This window comes from Octopus bimaculoides, chromosome 15 (genome assembly GCF_046866305.1).
Source record: "Octopus bimaculoides isolate indiv1 chromosome 15, ASM4686630v1, whole genome shotgun sequence".
NCBI lineage: Eukaryota > Metazoa > Mollusca > Cephalopoda > Octopoda > Octopodidae > Octopus > Octopus bimaculoides.
Window position 1 is genome coordinate 10954352 of NC_142942.1, and position 27453 is coordinate 10981804.

General features: G+C 37.3%; 1 protein-coding gene across 12 annotated transcripts in view; it reads right to left on the reverse strand.

The window, feature by feature from the left end:
• The window catches only part of LOC106869515 (uncharacterized), a 185206-nt gene that overhangs the window by 66386 nt on the left and 91367 nt on the right, over nt 1–27453 (reverse strand). For all 12 annotated transcript variants that reach the window (XM_089363421.1, XM_089363424.1, XM_089363417.1 and 9 more), the window contains one exon: nt 17274–17430. In XM_089363421.1, coding sequence (XP_089219547.1) covers nt 17274–17430 — 157 coding nt within the window. The remainder of the gene's footprint in view (nt 1–17273; nt 17431–27453) is intronic.

The following is a 27453-nucleotide window of genomic DNA, read 5'->3' on the forward strand; positions in this document are numbered from 1 at the left end:
GCTCCTGTAGGATTTTCGAGCGAGATCGTTGCCAGTGCCCCTGGACTGGCTTGTGCGGGTGGCACATAAAAGACACCATTTCGAGCGTGGCCGTTTTCGTGCGGGTGACACGTAAAAGCACCCACTACACTCTCTGAGTGGTTGGCGTTAGGAAGGGCATCCAGCTGTAGAAACTCTGCCAAATCAGACTGGAGCCTGGTGTTGCCATCCGGTTTCACCAGTCCTCAGTCAAATCGTCCAACCCATGCTAGCATGGAAAGCGGACGTTAAACGATGATGATGATGATATATATATAATATAATATAGGATAAATTCTTTATAAGAATTTATCAAGTAGTCAGCGTGAAAAAACCTCATAATGAAAAAATAACGAAAAATTTCGTAATGGAAAGATTCATCGTTTCTCCATAGATATATTTAAATATATATAAAAAGGGCATTAACTGTGTATTAATACCTCACGCTATCGAGGGACTAAATAAGTAAAAAAACTACCAAAATAAGTAACATATTTACCGAAAGCGAGGGAATGCAACTTTTCAAAATTTTATCTCTTAAAAACATTTAACTCAACGGTAGACCACTGGTTTCTCAATCAAATACAGAAAAAAACTGTGAAGTAACCTGTATTCTTTTGTTCATCAGTACACGTATGGTTAAGATATATAAAAATAAACAAGAATCAACCTACCACGATGTAGCCATCACAGTAACAATGACTTTTGTTCACAATTATATATCCCTGAAAGAGATTTGAATTTATCCAGATTGCATCTCGGTAACATGTGCTTATACAGAATGATATTCAGCACTGAATATATTCTAATTATTTATAATATAATATAGGATAAATTCTTTATAAGAATTTATCAAGTAGTCAGCGTGAAAAAACCTCATATGTCTCTGCCGTAAGGCTTCACTTCCACACACGCCAGCTTAATTTAATTCGTCTTTAGTCGAAAGACACCTGTTGTTAATGTCTTGTTATTTGTATTTGTGTACCATTTCTCCATTTTTTTTCTGTCCTTGTTTTTGTATACATTCGCTGCTTTCTTCCAAGAAATCTAGTGCTATTAGCTTAGTTTTGCCTTGCGGCTGGCCAGATTGGAGCAATCTCGAGTATAACCAGCCGTTCTTGTCCCATTTTTTGTATTCCTTTATATATATATATATCTCTCTATAAGATGTACCCGGTGCAAGCTATGGACACATAAGAGGTGCAGCAACATCAAAGGCAGGTTAACTAGCAAGTTAGTTTTTGTTTGTGGCAGATGTTCAGGTGCAATAAAGAGTGTAAACAAACAGGTAACAACTTCTATCTCATTCCAGGGTGAAAAACTAGAGGTAGTCGATAGCTTCCGCTATCTGGGCGACCAAGTTAGTGGGGGTGGGTGCGCTGAAAGTGTAGCTGCTAGAATAAGAATAGCCTGGTCAAAGTTTAGAGAGCTCTTACCCCTGCTGGCGACAAAGGGACTCTCACTCAGAGTAAAAGGCAGACTGTATGACGCATGCGTACGAACAGCCATGCTACATGGTAGTGAAACATAGGCTGTAACTGCTGAGGACATACGTAAGCTCGCAAGGAATGAAGCCAGTATGCTCCGTTGGATGTGTAATGTCAATGTGAATACCCGTCAGAGTGTAAGTATCGTGAGAGAAAAGCTGAACATTAGAAGCATCAGTTGTGGCGTGCAAGAGAGACGATTGCGCTGGTATGGACATGTGGTGAGAATGGATGAGGATAGCTGCGTGAAAAAGTGCCACACCCTAACAGTTGAGGGAACCCGTGGAAGAGGTAGGCCCAGGAAGACCTGGGCTGAGGTGGTGAGGCAAGACCTTCGTACATTGGGCCTCACCGAGGCGATGACTACTGACCGAGACCTTTGGAAATGTGCTGTGCGTGAGAAGACCCGGCAAGCCAAGTAAGATCATTGCCAGTGCCCCTGGACTGGTTCTTGTGCGGGTGGCACATGAGATGCACCATTTTGAGCGTGGCCGTTGCCAGTACCGCCTGACTGGCTCCCGTAGGATTTTCGAGCGAGATCGTTGCCAGTGCCCCTGGACTGGCTTGTGCGGGTGGCACATAAAAGACACCATTTCGAGCGTGGCCGTTTTCGTGCGGGTGACACGTAAAAGCACCCACTACACTCTCTGAGTGGTTGGCGTTAGGAAGGGCATCCAGCTGTAGAAACTCTGCCAAATTAGACTGGAGCCTGGTGTTGCCATCCGGTTTCACCAGTCCTCAGTCAAATCGTCCAACCCATGCTAGCATGGAAAGCGGACGTTAAACGATGATGATGATGATGATGATTCAGTCTTGTGCGAGTTAGGCAGAATTTGATGGAGCAGATTTCTATGGCCAGATGCTCTTCTTGTCACCAGCCTTCACTTTTTTTTTCCAAGCAAACTGATATTTTTCCATTTCTAAACAGGTTTTTCAAGGAAAACTGGAAGCAAAAACCCCACCTGTATGACAGTGATGCTCATTTACAACCATCACATGTACATACAAAGGTACATACACACATACATAACTGGCACTGTCAGTTAACGATAAAGGTTTCAGTTGATCTGATTGATGGAACAGCCTGCTCGTGAAATTAATTTGCAAGTGGCTGAGCACTCCACAGACATGCATACCCTTAACGTGGTTCTCAGGGGATGGGGTTCAGCAGGACACAGGATGTGACAAGGCTGGCCCTTTGAAATACAAGTCCCATTCATTTTTGCCAGCTGAATAGACTAAAGCAACATGAAATAAAGTGTCTTGCTCAAGGACACAATGTACTGCCCGGTTTCGAACTCACGACCTTACACTCGTGAGCCAAACACCCTAACCACTCAGCCACATGCTCTTCTTTCACACATACACTTCTTTCATTTACCATCTACCAAATTCACTCACAAGGTTTAGTTAGCCTGACACTGCAGTAGAAAGCACTAGTCAAAGGAGCTGCTCAGTGGGACTGAACCCAAGACCACATGGTTGGCAAGCAAGCTCCTTAACCACAAGACCACACCTTCACCTACTTCATATGTAGTCATAAAGCCACTCAACAGTAGCAGCAGCAACAACTTTATGAGAGCCAGCACTCATACTAAGCCTTAGACGTAATGTAGTACTCTTCACAGGATGTGATCCACTAACATCTCCCTCTCTCTCTCTTACTCTATTCTTGATTCAGTAACTCACAGTGCTTGAGGAGCAGCAATCTGGCATGGATCCAAACAAACATCCTTTCATACAGTTGCACTCAATGTAACTAAGAACTGACTTTCATTAAAACACCTCTCTATTACATCATAAACAAGCCAAGGATCTTCTACATGGTCACTTGGCTGGTTAGAAATAGTAGCCAAGATTTCCTCAAATCAAACCCTAGTGACATCATCATCATCATCATCATTTTCATGTCCAGTTTCTCATACTTGTACGGATCTGATGGAGTTTATTGTAGATTTTCTACAACCAGATACCCTTCCTATCACCAACCCTTACTTGTTTCCAAGCAAGGAAAGGTTTCTCCATGGTCAGGCATGTTTACAAAGGATGTTGGAAATGAATGATGCGCCTTGTATGACAGGGACACTTGCTCACATCTCTCATGCAGTGTCAAAACAAGGAGACACAAACATAAACACACATATACACACTTATGATGGATTTCTTTCAGTTTCCATCTACTAGATTCACTCACAAGGCTTTGGTTTGTCTGGGTGTTACAGCAGAAGACACTTGCTCAAGGTACCATACACATTGAGAGTGAATCTAAAACCAATGTCTCCATTAAAAAAAAGAAAGAAAAAACCTCTTTAAATCATGTACAAAAAGAAAAGGTCTGATCATTGCTAGAATGCATTTGATGGTAGATCTACTTGATCAGGGTTTACCTAGGACTAAACATCAACTCTAATTTTCTCTTCTTTATATACACCAACCTTGGCCTATCAGTCAACAGAGCATCTTCCTAATCAAACAACACACACATTATATCCTTTGTACGTTAAGTACCAGAGAAATACTTTCTGTTTCTCTCACTTCTGTCATCATCGTTATCATCTTAATTGCTTTGCTCTCTTAAGAAATAATTTTCATTATCATTGCTCAAGTTCTCATACATATCACTTTCACCACACAGTCACCACGGACAGGCAAATGTTTGTAGAACCTTCAAAAGTATTTAAGGGATAGTACTTCTTCTTAGTTTCAGAAACTATTAAACAAAGGAGAACAAGCTCTCCAGAGGATCTAAGCCTCCACCCCCATGGAACACACACACACACAGGTACATATTCTGACAGCTATCAATCAAACATTTTTCTACTTGTATTCCCTTCTTTTGTAGACAAGCTAGCTTGTCACTTGATAACCTTCCCTGTCAGATTACCTCAAGATATAATTAACTACCAGTAACTGTTGTATTACAACAGTCATCAAACCCGTTTTTCTTTTTACTGCACTTCTCCTCCTCTGCAATTGTCCCCGTTTTGTTCTGTAAAGCCACAAACTTGAACTGTAGCTTCCAAGAAATTTACTCTTAAAAATACACTATGTCTTCCATATTTGTCCTTAATGTCATTATTACGTAGCATTTACATTTGTCATTATCATCACCACCATAATCATTTAAAATCTGTTCTCCAGTCTGGCATGGATTAGACAGTTTGACAGGACCCACAAGTCAGAGTTGCATCAGGCTTGAATGTCAACTTTTCTACAACTGAATGCCTTTCCAAACCTTCCAAATGCCCATCATTTTACAAAATGTATGGGGTGGGGTTACTTTTTTAAAAAACCAACATTAGTGACGTCAACAAATAACTTGCAAGACAGGAAAAAAAGAAAAGGAAAAAAAGGGAAAAGCCTCTTCAACTGAGTGCAGGTGGTGCTTTTATGCCAGGTGTTGACGAGTACAATAGATGGGTGGGACAATTTCACAAAAACAATTTTAAACTCATGCAATCCCCTCTCCCACTCCTTGGGTCCAATAGTAGTACTTTGAATGTGCTGCCGTCAATATTAAGGGTGGGATGCCACATTGCTGAACCCAGAATAGTTTTGAAATAATGATTTCCCTAAAATGAAACTTAATGAGAAATAAGGAGTGAAATTTCTGCCTCCATTCACAACTTGGATGGAAGCCTGACTGTGTAATTAAGGAATATGTTTCACAAACACCATTGTTCTGAGTTTCATCCAAATGTGTGGAACTTTGGCTAAGGGTCTTCTACTATAGCCATGTATTGACTACTGCCTTCTGAGTAAAATCTGGTTGAGAGAAATTTGAGCAAGACTTGTGTGCATGTACGCATGTATGCACATGTGTGTACAAATATGAGTACTGGTGAAAGATATACACTTCAGTGAGAAAAACTGGCAATAACCCAATGTCTCGTAGCATCTAGTCCGCTAAAGTTACACAGATATGCTATTGGTGATCATGATACTAGAAATGCATGATTGAGCCCAACAGAAACTAATAACCAACGGTGTTATTGTTCACAAAACATATGGCATATAAAATACAATGAAACATAATTTTTTAAATGGAAACACTTCTGCAGCATATTTAAAGTTTCATACCTTCTGAAGTTTTTTTTTCACTGTGCTCCACATAAATATCATTCAGCAAACATTAATGCTGAAGGACACATTCCTCACATTTCTAAACCATCTGCTTTTAAGGTTTGCGCACAAAAAAAAAAAAAAAAAAAACTCAATCAGCAGATTTAGCTGACATAATAACTAAAATGTACTGAACTGGATGACAGCCTGTTTTTCTTTCTTTTTTTCTTTTTTTTTGTTATCTTCTAAAACGAGTTACAAATAAAATGGAATCATTTGCATCACAAAATATCTTCTAGTTTATAGCAATTCTTGCTTTAAAAGAAGCAGAACCACATCCTATATCCTGTGAAACTTCTCAACAAAAGTAACATTCAAAAAACATTTTTTTCTCTTTTTTTCCTCTGAGAAAGCAAGGGTAAATTCCATAATCAAACACTTCCTTCTGAAACAAACCAAAAGAGCAGAACAGTTTGCTATTGTTCAACCCTGGTCAGACTTGCTGTGACCAAACTTTTTTTTTTCATACATAGTGTATCTAGGGCTACATTATTTAGTGGAGTCATGGATATCTTGAGCAAGAGGAGTAAAAGAAATGAGACTGTACACAAGCAAGAATAATACACCCACATCATAAATTTAGCTTGCCCAGAGCTTACAAGTTTCTGGTCACTATTTCTTATAAACAAATCAGATAAAAACCTTTAGCAATAAACTTCCTAGGCACTTCCATCTTTTGTACATACCACTTTGTACATATTTTTCAACCATTAGTGATGATAAAGACTAGTATTTCATACCTATATAGTCTGGTTGAGAAGTTTACTTTCCAAAACATGGTTTCTGGCTCAACCCCACAATGTGACACCTTGGGTAAAGTGCCTTCTACTATGGTTCCAGCCTTGTGAATGACTTTGGAGACAGAAACTGAAAGAAGCCATGTATGTGCTGTGTCCCCTTGTTTTGACATCACATGATTATTGTAAACAAGTGTCACTGTCATATAGGCAATGCCACTCATTTCTAATATTCCCCAGAAACATGTCTGACCATGGGGAAACGTTACCTTGCTTGGAAAGAGGTGAGGATTGGCAAAAAGAAGGGCATCTGATTATAGAAAACCTGCCTCAATAAATTCTGTCTGACCCATGCAAGCATGGGAAATGGACATTTAATTACGATGGTGATGAATGATTGCAAGCAACTAGAAACAGAACATTCAATTTTAATGACACCCAATCACATTAGGAGGAGGAGGAGGAGGAGACCCCTTAAGTCCTGAATGACCATGGTATTGCACCTAGAAAGTTACCCCCCGAGGCACAAGTCTGGGTAAAGTTCTTTGTAGAAGGCCAGCAGTCGGCCATGCATACCAGCCGCCTCTCTCCACACCACTGATGTTATCCAAGGGAAAGGCAAGGCCGATACAGCTTTGCACCAGTGATGTCGCAGCTCATTTCTACAGCTGAGTGAACTGGAGCAACGTGAAATAAAGTGTCTTGCTCAAGAACACAACACACAGCCTGGTCCGGGAATCAAACTCACAACCTCACGATCGTAAGCTCGACGCTCTAACCACTGAGCTATGCACCTTCACATTAAAACAGCAATAGTATAAATCTCGATCTGGATCTTAATAGCATTGAGGAGTTTATGAATACAACCATTTACAGCCCAAGATACAACAAAAACTTTACTCTCCAGGTAAAAGATTAAAAGAATATTTACCTTAGGTGAAGCTAGGTGTTCAAAAATACTGTGAGAGAATTTTTTTGTTATGTTATTCTATTGAATATATACAGTATACGTCATTTCAGCTATTCTTCACCACCAAGGAAAGGGGAAATGGAAAATGATCTTCTCTTAGTGAGTAGTAGTAGCAAGAAGCACTACAGATGTATGTTTAGCCTAAATCTATATAAATATACACGGACAAATGGTAATGATAAAGTTACAGACTCTGAATCAGAAAAGAAGAAACAAAAAAAATAATAATAATAATAAAAAGGAAATGTAAAGGACAAAATGTTGATAATTCATTTAGATATCCTCTCACCAGAAACGAAACAACCACACCCCAAACAACAGACTTTTATCATTTCAATGGGTGTTAATAATGATAATAGATCTAATTATAGCCTATGACTAAAAAGTTCTAAATAAAAATTAATCAAAAGATATAAAACACTTTTTTTTTTAATTTTGTGCCTTTGTGTTCAAGAAGAGAAGGCACAGGGAGGGATTGTTGGTGTTATTTAGGAATTGTAGTCTTTGTTTGGGAAGATCTGTTTAAACAGAGTATTTGGTTACAATATTGTAACTATGGCCTTTGAGTTTGTGAACATCATCCTTTAAGGACTACTTTTCCATGCTTGTATGGGTCAGGCAGGATTTGTTGAGGCAGATTTTCTACATCTGAGATGCCCTTCTTGTGACCAACACTCACCTGTTCTCAAGCAAGGTAATGTTTCCCCCTTGGCCAGACAGGTTTTCCGTGGGAAGACTGGAAACAAATAACCTCACTTGTATGACAGCAATGATCATCTACAACCATCACATGATGTCAAGTGCACACACACACACACGATTGGCTTCTTTCAGTTTCCATCTACAAAATCCACTCACAAGGCTTTGGTCAGCCTGGGAATGTAGTTAAAGACATTTGCTTAAGATGCTACACAGTGGGACTGAACCCAAGAACACACGGTTGGGAAGCAAGCTTCTGAACCATACAGTCATGCCTGTGCCTACAACAGGGGTGGGGAAACTTTTTAGTGTGGCAGGCAAAAATTTCCTAAGAAAATGGTCCGTAAGGGGATCATTAGTTCTAACTCTTATATCCGTGTAAATCTTGTATATATCTATGTATAATTCAATATACATTAATAACGATAAGTTTAACGCATTAAATTAACATGTAACATCTTCATAAACACCACCACCGAATTTAGGATGCTTATATTATTTATGAGGTATTCTATATTTTACAGCTAACTAGAGTGTAGATGGGTTTCAAGGGGGTGGCACAAACCTAGCAATACGTGTTTTATAGTGAAAACAAAATTTCCATTCAAATGACAATTACCGGACGATTTCTGTTTGAGTTTGACCATTTTAAGTCATAGTAGAAACGCGACGAATGTTGCAAATAGGCATACAGATATTGTATAAATTTTGTGGTTAAAGAATCCACTATATTTTGTACATTTATCAGCCTGCGGGGCACAATAAAACAGGCTTGCAGGAACAACTGCACCTGCAGGAAGGGGTTTCCCTACCCCTGGCCTAAAGATGTCCTAATATTTAAAACCAATAAAATGATAATAGGGATTTTGTTTTTTAAATGAAAATTTAGCAACTATGTTTAAACAGCTTTAAGAACCAATAAAGTTTTCTTTGTGAAAGGTTGACAGTGTTAAATAGAAATATTGAATACAGAAGGGAGAGACACAATGGAGTAGTTCTTGGAGCGACAAGTAAATGTAAATTAATTTAACCCTCTTGCATTTAATCCAGCCATATCCAGCCCCCAAATCCAACCTGCTTTATGTTAAAACTGACCAGATCCAACCTCTCACACGTACCCTAGAATGTCATTCTAAAGCTATACAAACACACCATTGAAATCTTGAAGCTACAAAATGTTTGATAAATTCAGAAGAATGTGAATAGATAAGCAATAAATTTGACAAAGAAATTTGAATGCTAAAGGATTAAGCGCCAAGGTTTAGAGCAAATATCTTGACACTGAGTAAATGAGGAGTAAATCTCTTCCAGAATAGGCTGCCAGCCTACTATCTCGTGTAACATTTGCAGAGGATTTGCAAATTCCTAGCAATTAGATGAATACAGAATGCCGGCATGTCTCCAATACTTAAAGCAACTTCTGTAGAAGATTTAAGCTGAAGAACTTTGAGATGGTAGTCTAACATGGGATGAAGGGGTACAAATGCTCCTTCACTCTTAAGTCGTGATGCCTAAAGAAAAAGCATAGAGCTGATCAAATAATTCTGTGTAAGAGTAAACAAGCTGAAAATAGAGTAAATTTAATAGAAACAGGATGATGGCAACGCAAGGAAACAAGGTTAAAAAGCAGTTATTGGGATCTGCTCTGTTTATGAAACACATGGTTTTCTTATGACTGAAATCCAAAATAACAGTCAAAACAAAGAGTTTGGCTTAAATCAATAGTGCCAGAGGATAAAGGCCAAGATGTCAGCTAGTTTTCTGTAATGTGTTCCGTAGAATTTAGAAAACAGCTGACTTTCCAAACTGGGCAACTATAGTAGCTACTTTGATACGACAGAAGCAACTAAGCAGGTGGGGCTTTGTCAGATTTTAGGAGTAGTGCTGGAAGTAAAACAGATGACAGAGTTGCTGTTATCAGTTGGGAGGAAAAGGAAGCTGGAGAGAGAAGTTGATAGAAATGTTCTTGAAATAGCATCTGAAAAACATGTCTATACTTGGAAAGGAATGATTGTTAGCTACACTTGGAATGGAAGCATATTTTGCCTTCCTTGTATTATTTTTGGTTTGTGGGACTGTCATAGGATTGTCAGCATCAACAGTTGGATTCAAAGACATAATGCTTTGGAGTTGGAGTTTTTTTTTCCTCCCCTCTTAAACTTCCAGACATTTTCTAGCGAGCCACAAGTGTGAGCTAGGGTTCTGGCTAGATATTAGAGAAAACAAAAATATATATGACCATAACAAAAAGAACAGAATCTTAGCTTTGCCATTACAAATGGATGACAGTTTGTCTTAATTAATCAGACAACTCATCAAGATAAGCTATCATAGAAACCAGCTAGCAGATTTCTATGATCTGGGGTTAAGGTTAAGTTGAAATCTGGTTAAATGTGATATTTACAGACTTTTCATGCAGGCACCAGTCACATACGTCAGGTGCTGATGCAGAGATTAAGGAACAGAGGAATAAAATTAAGATTTAGATAGTGATGATGTAGTGGCGGTGGTGATAGTGATGAAGGTGGTAAAGTTGGTGAGCATCATGATGATGTAGCAAATCAATGGAAATGCAAGGCTTTCAGCTTCAACACCAACTAAATCAGAGTGAATGGAGTAAACAGAACTCAAAAACAATGGAAAACATTCAAATCTTCAACTACAATCATGTAAGTATGATTAGTTTTGGTGAATGTCCTTGATGCATAGATTAAGGCAATTAAAAGAGATGCAAGAAGACCCTATCACCACCATCTTTACCATCATCCAGTTACCACCACCCATCCTGATAATAACGTGGGGTAGTCATACATCTACTCTATAACAAGACACCTGTACTTATCCTTCTATCATACTTTAGCCTTTCAACACCTGGCATAAAGCCACCTCCTCCCCCTCAAATACCACCCCCATTAGTCCTCCCTTTTCCTGTGTTCTTTCCTGTCTTACTAGTGCCACTGGCATGAAATAAGCACCCATTACACACTGTATAGTGAGATAGAATTGGGCATCAAGCCATAGGAAACATGTCAAAGCTTATACTGAAACTTGGTGCAGTCCTGTAGCTCGCCAGATCCTGTCAAACTGTTCAACCCATGCCAGCATAGAAGACGATGGTAACGAAGATAAAATGATAGTAAACAGGCTTAAATGATAAAATGTGAATGTATATGGATTGATAAATATAGTCAACATTTAAGAGAAGTAAGTAGAATGCAGAATGAGTGAACGTTAAGTGGAGCTGCATATGTGGATAAATTACAGAATTACATCAGTAACAGATAGTGACAGTTTAGTTATTCTGATACACAGGATAAAAGTACGATGGAGGTGTCATGCAAATGAGGCGGATTTGGTGGACACAGATATCCTCTCAGTCGTCACAACTGTGATCAAACAGAACATACAGAATGACAGCTGAAATAAGACAGGGCTACACAAGCACTGGGCTACACAAGCACTGGGCTACACAAGCACTGGGCTACACAGAGTAGCACTGGGCTACACAAGCACTGGGCTAAAACTTTATTAACAGTGAACAGCAGAAAAGCCAAGTTGACCTAAGCACGATTTGAAATTGCTGTTCAGAGAATCAAAACACATTTTGAAACACATTCCACCCAATGCTCTAATGATTACAGATAGTTAAAACTTTGATATATATAATTGTGTAATTCAAGATAACACAGTAGCACTTATCAAAGGCTTATCAGTTTATAAGATAATTGGCTACAAAACACATAAAAACAGATAAATCAGCATTAAATTTATATATATATATATATACACACATATATATACACACAAACGCACAATGACAATACATGTGTGTGCATGCATATGCACATACATATACACACACAATGACCATATATGTGTACCAGCATGGCCGCAGCTCATGAGCTGAAACTAGATAAAATGAAAAATGAAAAATATATATATATATATATATATATATATATATATATATATATATATATATATATATATATATATATATATATATACACACACACACAATGACAATACACGTGTATATATGCACACAAATACACACACACTGACGATACATGTGCATGCATGTATCATCATCATTGTTTAACGTCCGCTTTCCATGCTAGCATGGGTTGGACGATTTGACTGAGGACTGGTGAAACCGGATGGCAACACCAGGCTCCAATCTAATTTGGCAGAGTTTCTCTGCATATATATATATATATATATATATATATATATATATATACACACACACACACACACACACACAATGATGATACATATGTGCCCATGTATATGCATACACATCTGTATATACACGCACAATGTCAATACATGTATGTGTGCATTTGCACCCTGCCCTGACCCAACACATGTCATTTTATTAACATGACTAATTGAATAAGCTGATCATTCCTTAGGTTAATCTGACCACTTTTTGTTCAAGTGAAGTAGCTAAGTTGAAGAGAGCAAAGAAATGCTTGTACCATTATGGAAATATTTGTAACCATTCCAGAATATGCATGTACGACTCAATTGAAATCTGCAGCAGAACAAAGACTGTAAAACAGAGTTTATGACTACAAAATAATGTTTTCTTTAGGACAAAGAACAAAGACATTTTAAGACAAAACTATGAAGGAAAAATAAAAATAAATAAAAACTACAAGCACATTTAGTATACCATACTCATAATTAACATGAGGTGCATAAAATATGAGTGCAGTGAGTAGAAGTTCAATCCCCATTTGGGGCTTTATTTATTTACTTTGCTATGGCTGTGTGGTTAAGCTCACTTTACAGCCATGTGGTTTCAGGTTCAGTCCCGCTGCATGGCACTTTGGGCTAGCATCATCTACTATAGCCTTGGGCCAACCAATGCCCTGTGAATAAATTTGGTAGGAGGAAGCTGTGTGGAAGTTTGTGTGTGTGTGTATGGATTATATATATATATATATATATATATATATATTATATGGTGATGAATGTGTGTGTAGAGAGATATATATATATATATGGTGAAGAGTGAGTGGGTGTGTCTCCCCCGCACATGACTTTGCAACTGGTGTTGGTTCGTTTACCCTCACTCCACAACTTTGCAGTTCAGCAAAAGATACAGATAGAATAAGGACCGGAGAAGGGCGAGAAAGGGAGAGGAGAGGGGCGAGAAAGGGAGAGGAGAGGGGCAAGAAAGAGTGAGGAGAGGGGCAAGAAAGAGTGAGGAGAGGGGCGAGAAAGGGGGTTGGGGCAAGGAGGGGGCTAGAAAGGGAGAGAAGGGGGCGAGAAAGGGGGGAGAGAGAGAGAGAGAGAGAGAGATAGAGAGAGAAAGAGAGAAAGAGAGTTGATGTCCCCTTGACTCAACATTGTGTGATAATTGTAACATGTGATAAAAGTCACATTATCATGCAGTGGGGTTTGTTTCCAATCTTACATGAAAACATATCCGGCCACAGGGAAATATTACCCTACTTGATAAAAGACGAGAGTTGGCCACAGAAAGAGGAACTAGTCGTAACAAAACAAAAAGAAAAACAAAAAGAAAAGGAAACGGATCTCCCTTAAATTCCATCAGCCCTTTGCAAGCATGGGAAAATAACCATTAAAACAACGATGATGAGGAGGATACAGAAGCTGTATTTATAGTGCTGAGCTGAGAGATAAAAATGAAAACTAACATTTTCAGTAAGAGGTCTCGCTGCCTTTGGTTTATGGCAATACTAACCAACACTAGGTGACTGATTCTGATACCTAACTATTGTTAGTGTATAAACTATTAAAGGAAAAGAAAAAACAAAATTTGGCATCCTTGTTACTGACTTTGAATATGAGCCAAGAATAAAGCTAAATCACCTTCAAATTACAGCCTGCTGGATATTAGGTAATGTATCATCATCATCATTTAATGTCTGCTATCCATGCTGGCATGGGTTGGACAGTTTGACCAGAGCTGGCAACCTGGGGAGCTGCACCAGACTCCTGTCTGATTTGGCATGGTTTCTACAGCAGGATGCCCTTCTTAATGCCAACCACTTTACAGAGTGTGCTGAGTGCTGTTACATGACACCACAGGGGTGCATTTACATGGTGTCACACAGGTGCTTTATTCCCCTAATCAAGGTTGGACAGTAGTATGGCTAAGTGCAGCTTGAGGAGATTGAACACGGATACCCATAGCTCAATCACAACAGCTCAGAACAGATACATAATGGTGGGGAATGACAGTGATTCATTGTTGATACTACAAATTGAGACTATACATATAGGTATGCACGATGGGCTTCTGTAGGTTTCAGCCTACCAAATCCTTTGGTTGGCCCAGGGCTATAGCAGAAGACAAAACATTGTATGGTTCTCCAAAGCATGGGGGTGTAGCTAAAGAAGCTTGCTGTGTAACCACATGGTTTCAGGTTCAGTCCTTCTGCATGAAACTTTAGGCAAGCATCTACTACTACATCCCTGAGACAACAAATGTCTTGTAAATGAACTTGGTACACAGAAACTGTGTGGAAGCCTGTTCTGTGTGGATATGTATGTGTGTGTGTGTGTGTGTGTGTGTGTGTGTGTGTGTGTGTGTGTGTGTGTAATATTACCAACCACCCACTCCCACATCAAGTCTTGGCTTGTTTGGCTTTAAAAAATACTGGGGATGATTTGTTCAAGTAAACCTTTCAAGGTGGTGCCCCAGCATGACCACAGTCCAATGACTGAAATAAGATAAAAGAAATGGGCAGTTGTCATCAATATCTACAGAAAGCCTATGGTGATGACATGGCTCTAAAAAGACAAGATGGCCATGGCTAGAAAGCATTTGATCACAGGATCAGCCTGGTACTCAACAATAACAGACTTGTGTTTGGAAAGCACAAGATCTAAGAGTTAAGTGCATAGCGAAAACTGAAATGGCACGAATGTGGAAATGAACCCATATTAAAGACTTGAGCTTGCCACTACAGCTTACTACTACCATTCTGCAGTGCCCATGCTTAGACACACACACACACACACACACACACACAGCTGTATAAGGTAAACACAACATTCTGGGAAGTTTACATTAGCCAGTAGGGGGATAGAAAAACAGCTCTGCCTTCATATACAAACACAAGCATAAAGCATTCACAGTAGCTCTTTAATCTCTCTCTCTCTTTTTCTCGCTCTTTCGTTCACGCACACATAACTAGGTTGTCAATAAACAACAAAACAGACAAGTGTAAAAAGGAAAAGGAAACGTTCGCTTTTATTTTTGTTCTTTTTTTTTTTCTCTCTCTTTTTTTAAGTTAATGAGATTTAAACGTCATTCCACATAAGCAGAGGAAATTGTGCTGTAAGGAGCAATATTAAGTTGGTAAACCCAAACTATTCCCAGTATTTAGGTTAAAGTAGTTGTAATGGACGTGTAATTCTGGCAGCCAATCTTCTTCAGTCAGAAACCAACTTGTCAAGATAATTTTTACTTAAAATGGAAAAATGACTTTTGTGGTGTGAGTGTATGTATGCACATGTGTGTGCGTGTATGTATTTGCATGAGCGAGTGAGTGAGTGAGTATGTGCGAGTGAGTGAATGAATATGTGCGAGTGAGTGAGTGAGTGAGTGAGAGTGAGCGAGTGAGAGTGAACGAGTGAGAGTGAGTATGTGCGAGTGAGAGTGAGCGAGTGAGTATGTGTGAGTTACTTGTTTCAGTGATTTGACTGCAGCCATACTAAAGCACTACCTGGAAGGGTCTTAGTCAAAAAGTCAACCCCAGGACATTTTGTTTTATTGTAAAGCCTAGTACTTATTCTATCAGTCTCTTTTGCTGAACCACTAAGTTACAGGGACGTAAACTCACTGACGTCAGTTGTTGAGTGGTGGTGGGGAATGAACAAACAGAAAGACACATAGATATATATACATATGACAAGATTCCTTCAGTTTCTATCAACCAAATACACTTGCAAGGCTTTGGTTAGCCCAAGGATATAGTAGAAGACACTTGCCCAACATGTTACACAGTGAGACTGAACCCAGAACGATGCGGTTGGGAAGCAAGCTTCTTACCACACACACAAAAGGCTTCTTTCAGTTTCCAGCTATTAAATCTACTCACAAGGTTTTGGTCAGCCCAGAACTATAACAAAAGATACCACTCCAAATTCCACATAAATGGACTAAACATGAAAAGGTGTGGTTGTGAGGCAAACTCTTAGACCACACAGCAATGCCCGTGGCCATTGAATCTGCTAAATATAAGACAGGCATTTGAAGAAGGCCAGAGTGGTACCACAGCCAAAACAGTTGTGACTATAACTACCAAGATGAGGATGCAAGTCTTGAATACATCATTGTATAATAATTCTCCATTTCATAAATTCCAACAAAAATGAAAGTATCAAATATATATATATATATATATATATATATATACATACACAGGATGGCCCAAAAGTAGGTTTACAGTTATTCAACTATCTCTTTCACATTCATATTAACAGTTTAGATCTTTATAAAAAAATATGAAACCATTATTCTATGCTAATTTAATTTACTTTTGTCAAGCTCCCTTTTCAGTTTGTAAGAGAGAAATATAAATGTAATAAAAGAAATTTAAGGAAACTGTATTTTAAATTTTTGATTTTGTAGCATGCTTGCTGAGCTTTATCAGGCACTTTATACATATATATATATATATATATATATATATATATGTACACACACGTAAATGTCAAATGATGAAATGAGTGCTCAACACCGCATTGGTGAATATATAATTTTATTTAAATGGTCAATATATATGGCTAAATAAGTGGCCAATATCACACTAGACCCATATTTCATGAAATGGGTTCCAAACACCTGCAGAGCTCTGTAAGGAAAATTCTGGGATTCCGCAAAATAGTCTTTTAATAAAATATAAGACTATATTTCCTTATTTATATATATATATATATATATATATATGAAAATAAGTATTTACCATTATTTCATAATAGTAAGCTATATATTCTTTTAAATGAATAAATCATCTACTTCTCTAAGAAAAAAAAAACTAATTATCTCATTTAATGATTTATAACAATTAGGAAAGCAAGAGTTGATTGGCAAACATAGATAAAGGCTCCGGGATTTTAAAAAAAAAATCACAAAAGGGTTTCACAACAAAAGTTTGGGAACCAAAAATAACTTCATCCTCATCATCACCCAACTTCAGATGAAATTGTAACAAACAGACCAAAAACTCAATAGCAAAATCAAGTGTTACTTACTTTTTTCCCCTCTTCTATTATTCTCCATTACCTCAACTCCAAATTGTATAATGTCTCCAGAGAAAATTTCTCTGGAAGGGTTTTCATCAGAACCCATGGTAAGTCTCTTGTTGTTGACAAATGTACCATTGCTGCTCTTCGTATCTTGTAAATCAAACTGAAAACAAAGAGAATAAAGAACAAAGAGTAAGTCAATGATTCAACCGAAACTCAAGTGGATCTATCTTAAGATGTCTCATAGTCAAGTAGGCAATTAATTAACCAAAAAAAAAAAAAAAAAAAAAATGTATACAACAGTAAAATTTATAGAAAAAAGTTGTTGTTGTTCCCCACTCTTGAACAGACGCACACACAGAGCAACCGCAAAAAAAAAAAACATAACACAAGTCTCTATAATTTCTACTCAGAATTTACATCCACGCCCTAATTTCCTCCTCAAAGACTCAAATTTCTCCTTAACTGTGATTCACATCCCTGCCACTATATCAGTATTAAAACTCTCACAGAAAGCTCCTTGCATACTCATACCTTGCCATTTATAACTCAGCAAGTAGGACATAGTTTTGGGTTTCAAATTTTGGCAAAAGACCAGCAATTTAGGGGGAGAGGGCAAGTTGAGTACATCGACCCCAGTTGTCAATCCTCGAAAGGATGAAAGGCAAAGTCAATCTTGACAGAATTTGAACTCAAAACGTTAAGGCGGATGAAATGTCGCTAAGCATTTTGCCCAGTGTGCTAATGATTCTGATCGAATTGTTAGTAGGATATGATATTCATATCATGAGAATGGATAAAATCTTGGTACTCCTTAACTGCAGTCAGGTATTCATCAGATGCTATAAAACTGTAGGGGAACATGCTAGAAAAAAAAAAAAATTTACATTCAAGGGGTCTTTTGAGAGTTGTGGATCATCCAAATGGGAAATTAATGTAAAATGCAGTACATTTTGGTTTAGTTTTAGGGTATAGTACCACAGATGTGCTGGAGATATATTTGGCTATTTAGATGGTTTCAATTATATAGAACCGATAAAAATAAAAGTTTAATTCTTTTAAAATAGAATATTTAGTTACTACATTCTTTCACATTCTTGAATTCAAATTGTACCAGAGTCAACTTTGCTTTTCTTCATAATGGGAATGATAAATACCAGCCAATTTAGTCATCTCTTATCCTCTCTACCTCCCTTCCAATAACTCCGTGACCTCCTTATGTCAATGTTGTCAGTTCAATGTTTGGCCATGAAACAAATGCATTTGTTGATTTTGAGACAACCACAAACAGTGCCAATAGTCATACATAGGAGGGGGGGATGATAGAGTTGCTAAAGTAGCACGTGGATCAGTGATTCCCTACCACTTTTTGCGTATGGACTCCCTTGGATTCCTACTTTACTCAGGTGGACGTCCATAACTATTCAATGATTAAAAAAGATCCTATTTTATTTTTATAATTCAATATTATTAGGAATTGTATAAAAAAGAGTGAAACTTGCCCAAGGTGCCACGCAATGGGACTGAACCTGGGACCATGTGGTTGGTAAGCAAACTACTTACTTCACACCCACTCCTGTGCCTATACTAATTACTTTATTTTTATAATTTCCTTTTTTAAATAAATGCACTCTCTGTAGGGGCTTGTGAAAAGGACTCCTTCTTCTTCTTGGCACCGAAACTCTTAATGAAGCCCTGTCTCCAAAGGGTTAAGAGACATAGATTCATGTGCCACAGCCACCCTTCAACCTTTTCTATCCAAAAGGCGTTTTTAACTCATTATTTACCAGCTGTTATTTAATAGCATTTACACACTTCAAGGTCCAGTTCCAAAGAAGAAACATCTACATGTAACACACATGCATGCTATGAATAATTGCAAATTTCATTTCCCAGACCAATATTAGATCAAACGAGTTGCTGACATCTTACAGAAAATTTCACACAGAAAGAGAAGTTGCATAGGTTCAGCTGACATTTTAAAGCTATTCTCCAAAGAAGAAAAAAAAGAAAATTTGTACAAAAGCAAAAACGACTTTTCTTTCGTAAACTTCTTTGAACTGCCATACTAAAGTGTCAAAGGCATTTCAACCAAATTTTCTCATCTATTGCTCCATTGTTATATAGACAATAGAAATAGTTTCGATGAAGGCTACTACAGACTGCGTAACATGGCATAGGATAAAATGATGTTCTGGTTTCAAATCCTGCCCAAGTCAATTTTGTATAAAAAAAATTGGAATCATTTAAAAAAATCAGTGTAGGGACTATATTGGTCACAATTTTGGTCCAATCCCACTACTGAAAGTTATAATCAACTCTAGGGAGAAAAAAAATTTAAAGAATTATTATTATCATTACTATTATTATTATTATATAATAAGACTGACACTCAACAGGATCAGGAAAATACGAGGCAATTTCGAAGGTCAATTTAATCAACTACCCACCTCTTGCAAATTTGTGGTTTTGTGTCTATGTTAAAAACCATAATCATTATTATTATTATTATTATTATTACTATTATTATTATTATTAAGGTGGTGAGCTGGCAGAATCATTAGCATGCCTGGCACAATGCTTAGTAGCATTATGCCTGTCTTTATATTCTGAGTTCAAATGCACCCTAGGTTGATTCCTTTAAGGGTCAATAAAGTAAAACCCCAGTCAAATATAAACAACTGTTCTTATCACTACAAATTTCTGTTCTCATGCCTATGCAAGAAATCAATATTACTATTGACTTAACTTGCCATCTGGGGAGTGGCCATGATTGATAAGTGTAAAAGGAGTAGGTAAGAATTCCATAAAGTGTACCTTAGGCAGGCTATGGGTACACAAGAGATGTAGTGGATCATAGGTAGGTAGAAAGAGAAGTACTTCATATGCAGCAGATGCTATACATTAGTGATAATTATCAAGAAGAGTACTCAGGAAATAAATTCTTTCAAGTGCTCCAAAGGCTTCTTAGAAGAAGCTGATAGCTTATGTTATCAATGTGACCTTAATAGTGGAGCTGTGTGTTCTAAAACACAGTAACCAGCATAAGAATGGAGCAGGAAAAAATTCAGGGAGTTATTGCCTCTATTAGCAACAAAGGGACACCTCCCAATGTATGAAGGGCAGATTGCATGATGCTTATGTATGAAGTATAATGAAGCAGCAGGCATGAAGGATGTGTGAATACAGGAAAGAAATGAAGCAAGTATGATCCACTGGATGTGTAATATTAGTGTGTGTGAACAGAGCACAATAGTTGATAGATAAAACGGAAGATAAAAAGAAAGAAGAATGCACTGGTGTCGACATGTCTTGCACATGAATGGAGGGAGTTGGGCAAAGAAGAGCAAAGCAATTAAACTGGAAAGAAAAGGAACCTGCAGAAGGGAAGGAACAAGAAATACATGCCCCAGGGGTAGGGGGGACAGTAGTGAATGTGAATCTCAGGAAGATAATTTAGGAAAGGAGACACCAACAAGTGACTGTGGTGCAGCAGACCTGTCCAACCCATGCAAGCATGACGAAATGGATGCAAAAATGACGATGACAATGACGACACCAGCCTCCAAAATGTGTGATGTGGCAGTAAAGAATTGGTGAATGAAGCCATATGACCGATTTCTATCGTTATTTGGAACACCTTAACTGCACTAAAGTAGTGGAATGTAAAGGAGGAATAAATAAGATGCCACTCAAGAATTTGATAGGTAAAAGTGATTCAGTATTGAATGTGAAGAAGAGAGAGAGAGAGAGAGAGAGAGAGAGAGAGAGAAAGAGAGAAAGAGAGAAAGAGAGAGAGAGAGAAAGAGAGAGAGAGAGAGTGTGTGTTAGTGCATCAAAGGTGGAGTAGCCAGCAAATCAAGAGTGTCAGTCGAAAAGTTAAAGAAAGAGAATAAAATACACAGGCAGTGAATCTGAACCTAAGGATCATTGTTGATGCTACTGTTTAGCCCCAGGCCAGCCATGGTCAGACCTATGACCAAAGATTTTTTTTTTTTAAGATTGAGACAATGAATAATGTAATCTTAGACAGACTGTGCTTGAAGAAAAGATGGGACAGATAAGGCAGAAATATTATTGATCATGATTGATGCTGAACTTTGTAACTTTTTCTAGATTCCACTTGAACACTTCCTACCCTCACTTCTAAAATTACAGCAAGAAACTTGTTCTGCTCAGGCCCCCTTCCCTCATACTTTTAGCCATCTTTTGTCCTTCATATCCAAGCATAAAGTTGCCCCTTGGGGGTCATAGCCTTGTAAACTGTATGATGGTCTCACTAGTGCTGGTGGCATGAAAAAAAGCATGCAGCACACACTGTAAAGTGGTTGGTTGAAAGGGAAACCACTCATAAAAACCATGCCAAAGCCGACACTGGAGCATAATACAGTCCTTTGACCTAGTGGACCCTGTTAAAGTGTTGGATCTATGCTAGCAATGAAACACAGATGTTAAATAATGATGATGACAACAATTAACAAACATAAGAGACCAATACTATCCTGCCCCAAAAGCTATGAAGGTAAAATAGCTGACCACAGGTTACAAGTCCAAATTTGCATTGTGCCAATGTACAAATACATGCTGGACAGTCCCCCGCCCCCAACAAAATATGACAAAAAAAAATACAAGCCTTACTCCTACTCCATGGCTTAAGTCTAAAAACATTTACTGCAAAAAATATAATAAAATAGTAAATAAACTATCCTGCCCGTAAAAGTAAGAATAAAAGGAATATTAATGTAAAACAATAAAGACAAAAAATATATATAATTAAAAAAAAACAAAAAAAAACGAAGTATAAATATTCATCCACGTGTAAGATAAATATTTAAATTTTACTGTAACCACAAATTCGTTTGACATTATCTAGAGATTGGATATATTTGAAATGTAAATATTTAAAAAAAAAAAAAAATCAATGGAATTGAAAGAATGACATTTTAATCTTTAAATTAGAAAAAAAAATTTCAATACTGCATTGAGAAGTTAAATGTCTTGGAATTCACATATACAAATGCGTGGGTGAGTGTTAAGAGAAGCCAGAGAGTAAATGCAATCAATACAAGTGAAACCTCAATTTCAAATAAATGAATGAAAATTGTGTGAATGCGTGTTTTACAAATACACACGCTAAACATTCTTCAATTAAACAGACGATAAAAATAAGGTTTAGATTTTCATAAAAAACGAAACGAGAAAAATAACCTGTAAAATATCAGCGAACACTTCACGAGTTATCTCCCTTTATCCACACGAACCACCAAGTTAAGGAATTAGACATTTCTCTACCTCGATTAAATAAATCAGATTTTCTTACAAATTCTTGATATTCTCATAACGAAAAAAAAAAAAAAAAAAAATCTGATTTTCCTTTTTTGCTCAAGAATAAAAATCAGCAGATTTAATCAAATATAAGACCGATATATTCAATGATGATATTACAGTCTTATTTCTATCTATATTAATTCTAAGACAGCCGTTCCTACACATTTATCTAGCGATAGCTGGACAAGCCAAACAAGGAAATTTAAACATAAGTCTCAATGACGTCACCGGAGTTGCAAAGAAATAGCAACCAAATCTTCCTTGAATCACACCATACTGTCTTAAAATGAGAGACTCTTTGAGTAAAGCAGCTTTGTGTACGCTATGTGATTAACAGATAAAAATAGCCACAGTTGAATTTTTTTTTTTGGTCTCTTTGATTTTATATTTGTTTCAGTCATTAGACTGTGGCCATGCTGGAGCACCATTTTGAAGCGGTTTTAGTCGAACAAATCTAGCCCAGTACTTTTTTAAGTCTAGTACTTATTTCATCAGAATCTGTTGCTAAACAGCCAGGCTATGGGGACATAAACCAGCAGCAGTTGTCAATCAATAAGAATCAAAACACACACACACACTGGGGCTTCAACACGGTTTTTTTCTATCAAATTCACTAGCAAGACATCGAGTGACCCAGGCATATAATAAAAGACAGTTGCCCAAGAGGCTGCATAGTGGGACTGAACCCAAAACCACATGGTTACAAAGCAAGTTTCTTAACCACACAGCCATACCTTAATCTGGTTAACCACAACTGCAGCTACGCTGCTTATTATTTTAAGACAATAAAAACAAGCAACTTCTCTTTATACTCTGCAAACTGTTGTTTTTAAGACAGATCTGCTAACATTTATTTTCATTCTTGATGTGGAGAGCTTCAAGCTAAACTCAATCTAATCAATAATAACTATTGTGTTAATTACACAAAATGGCTTTTCTTTTTTTTTTTTTCTTCTTTTCTTCTGATAGAAATATATAACAATGAGGCACTAGAAGCAGTAACTGAGATCAAATTATTTTATTAACGAAATTACATTATCACAAAGGTAATTCTTTAAGAATATTTAACAATGCTGAGCTTTTCAATTTAAGAAGTTACAGCTTCATCATCACCACCATCATCATCAATATCATCCTCATATATCATCATCATTTAACATCCATTTTTCATGCTGGCATGGACAGGACGATTTGACCAGCTGAAGGGCTGTTCAGGCGCCGTGTCTGTTTTGACATGGTTTCTACGACTGGATGCCCTTCCTAATACCAACCACTTAATAGAGTGTACTGGGAGCTTTTATGCGGCACTGGTATGGGTACTTTTCACGTGGTACCAGCACTAATAAATCCGCAAGATTAGGGATGCTCAGCTAGAAAGGGTTGCAAGGTCAACCACGCTTTCACTTAAGCTGAGGCAAAATATGTGCTGGGCTACTTACTAACAAGAACAGGAATTCAAATCTTAGTTAAAACCATCAGATGATGATGATGATGATGATGATGGTGGTGGGCTCCTTCATGAGCCCAGCTCAAGCAGACCTATATGATCAAAGGTTCTAATCATTGACGACTACATTATACAGCAAGTTTTTCCCCCTTCAAAAATAATAGAATATGATTTGGAGAAAGATCTTACTATTTCTGGCAGGTCAACAAACAATTGCATAAAATCTCCATTAGTTTCTGCCAGAATAAACTTCAGTAGTGTTAAGTGCTAGTTTCAAAACCAGCACGACACATCCCTTGCCAAGGTACATAACTCTTTTTTTTCTTTTTAAGAAGGTAAGTTGGAAAATACAATAGCACTGACAAAAAACATCCACCTTAGAAACATTTCTTGCTCAGGGTATACAAAGTTTTAAATGTCTATAAAACAATCCCATCCATATCAACATAGATAAATGAGTGTAAAACAGTTTAAAACATAAAACACCAAACAAAGTTAAAGAATACATTTTAATACCTACACTATATTTGGTTGAGGAAAGCAAAGAAGATCAGAATATGTCTGGGATTGTTCCCATACTGTTTAAGATTAGACTCATTTCAGAAAGAAGTGTTTTATATTAAATGTTAATTAACATTTCAAGGTTGTCTCCCTTGCTTTCTTTTTTTTTTTTTTTTTTTTTTTTTTTTTGTTATCAGAATTCGTCATAAAATGATTTTTCTCATCAATATGATTGCAATTTCAATTTCAGTTTCTAGGGGCTTACTACATCAAATATTCTAGTGTCGCTTCACAAAGTTTTCAAAGGCAGAGATGTGACTGCGTAGTCAGAAGTTAGCTTCCCAAGAACACAGTGCCAGGTTCAGTCCCACAGTGTGGCACTTTGGGCAAGTGTCTTCAATTATAACCTCAGGCCAACTAAAAACTTGCAAGTGGATTTAGTAGACAGAAACAGAAAATAAGCCCACTGTATGTATGTGTGTACGCGCGTGCGTGCAGTTCCCCCATCATCACTTGACAAATGGTGTTGGTTTGTTTATATCCCGATAACTTAGTGGTTCACCAAAATAACCCGACAAAATAAGTACTAGGCTTAACAAAAAAGTACAGGGGTTAATTCAACTAAAGACTCTTTAAGGCAGTGCCCCAGCATAGCCACAGTCGAATGACAAACAAGCAAACGATATAAGATATAAGAAGAATTCTTGCATGTTTCCCTGCCACCTTCCCCAAGTCATTCTCTTAAAAGAATCTCAGAACAACAGAGGAACTTAATATACAACAATTTTTTAAATCACCAGAATTTTTTGTTAACAGTAATTGGCAAATAAAAGCACCATTCATAAAACGGAATCTTTAATCCACCTGAAAACACCCTTGGTTCTATGATAGAAACTTCCCATTTTAAAAGTTTGATAGGATTCAATTTAGATCACTTTATGTTAATTTATGTTCCAAACACCAGCTTAATAACTGACAAATTAATTGAAACAAAGAACAGTGGCAGTTTTGATCAACGGAACAGTCTGCTTATGAAATTAACATGCAAATGGCAAAGCACTCCACGTACATGCATACCCCCAATGTCGTTCTCAAGGAGATTCAGCACAACACAGAATGTGACAAGGCTGACCCTTGGAAATACAAATACAACTTATATTTCAAGTTGTACTTGGAGTAAACTGGAAGCAACATGAAATATGTATCTTGCTCAAGGACACAAACGACACAACATGCCACATGGAATCAAACTCACAACCTGACTCCTAACCACTAAGCCACAAGCCTTCACAAAGGCAGCATATTCCATGATAAATATGGTTAAAAAAAAAAAAAAAAAAAGTAAAACCACCCAGAAGGCTTGCTTGCAGTAGTTGACAGCTTTTGTTTCCTAGGTAACCTAATTAAACAGAAGTGGCAGTTACTGCGAAAACATAGTAATGAGAGCATATTAATTTTGTTTGCTCAATATCCATTTTTATTATCCTAACATATATTGGAGGTAGACATTATTGAGGCATTATCTGTTTTTTACAATCTGATGCCCTTACTATTGCTAACCATTACCTGTTTTTCAAGAAAAGACAAGATGGTAAAAGTTCCAAGAATTACTACCTCTGTTAACAACAGGAGTTTTTTCTTTCTTTCTTTCTCTCATCCGTAAAACAGATTATATGATGGACGATATGCTACTAAATATTTTGTCCAGCATGCTAACAATACTGCCAGCTCACAGCCTTAATAGTCATCCTCCTATAAGCACAAGGCCTGAAATTTGGGGGAAGTTTACCATATTTTAACATGTATAAGGAACCCTCATTTATAAGGAACCCCTTAACGTTTTGGGCTTAAAATTTGGAAAATGGTTTTGTAAGGGAATACTATCCATGCACAAGAAACTCCCATAGTTTAACCTAAGTTTTGACAAAAAAGGGTTTCTTGACCCCAGTGTTCAATTGGCATTTATTTGATCAACCCCAAAAGGATGAAAGGCAAAGGTGATCTCAGCAGGATTTGAACTCAAAACATAAGACTGACGATGCTAAATGGTCTACCTTGGTTTACACTTGACCCGTGCTTGCACCTCAGCTAAGGAGACAGGCTATTACATGAAAGATGCTCATGCCACTTTAGCCTTGTTTTCATAAGCATCATCACTGTTGCAGTGGTTCAGTTATTTCTGCAGGTGCATCAGCATCAGAAAATGCAGAGACCACCATGGATTTCCTCACCAGCAGAACCTGTCTCTTCTATAAGAAATAGAAAAGCAGGTGCTCCACTGTAATCAAACATTTCTTGTACAAGGTATGAAGATGACAGAACCAATTTTGTAAGATAAAATAAGTAATAATAATAATAATTCTAGTACTCTAAATTACAACATTAGAATTTGAACAGACACAGAAAAATATACATATTCTTTGGAGAGGTCAATCCTTTCAGCCTACAAGCACTTTAATGTGATAGACTAATAGATCAATCCAATTGTTCTCCAAAAGTTGGAGAGGAAGGATAATGACATCATTAACATACATATATAAAAGCTTCATCAATTATATTACTCATTTAGTAATTAACAGTCTTAATATTAGAGTTACAGGTATTACTCTCACAAATAATTACATAAATCCTCTACTTTTCACTAATTACTCAAATAACAGCTGGCTAAGGTGAACAAAAATTTAGTCAAACATAATAACTGCTGGTTAACCATTATGCCACATTCGAGACTGATTTCCCTGTGAACTAGTGACACCTTATACAGAAGGGGGAGAATGTTATTCTATCACAATCAACCCCAAATGTTATTTTTTTTTACCATTTAGAAGGGAAGGGCATCTCCCATAATCCTTTATTTTTTTTAAGGGCCCCCAAAGACTAGTAGGAAGAATAGAGAAATATACACATAGC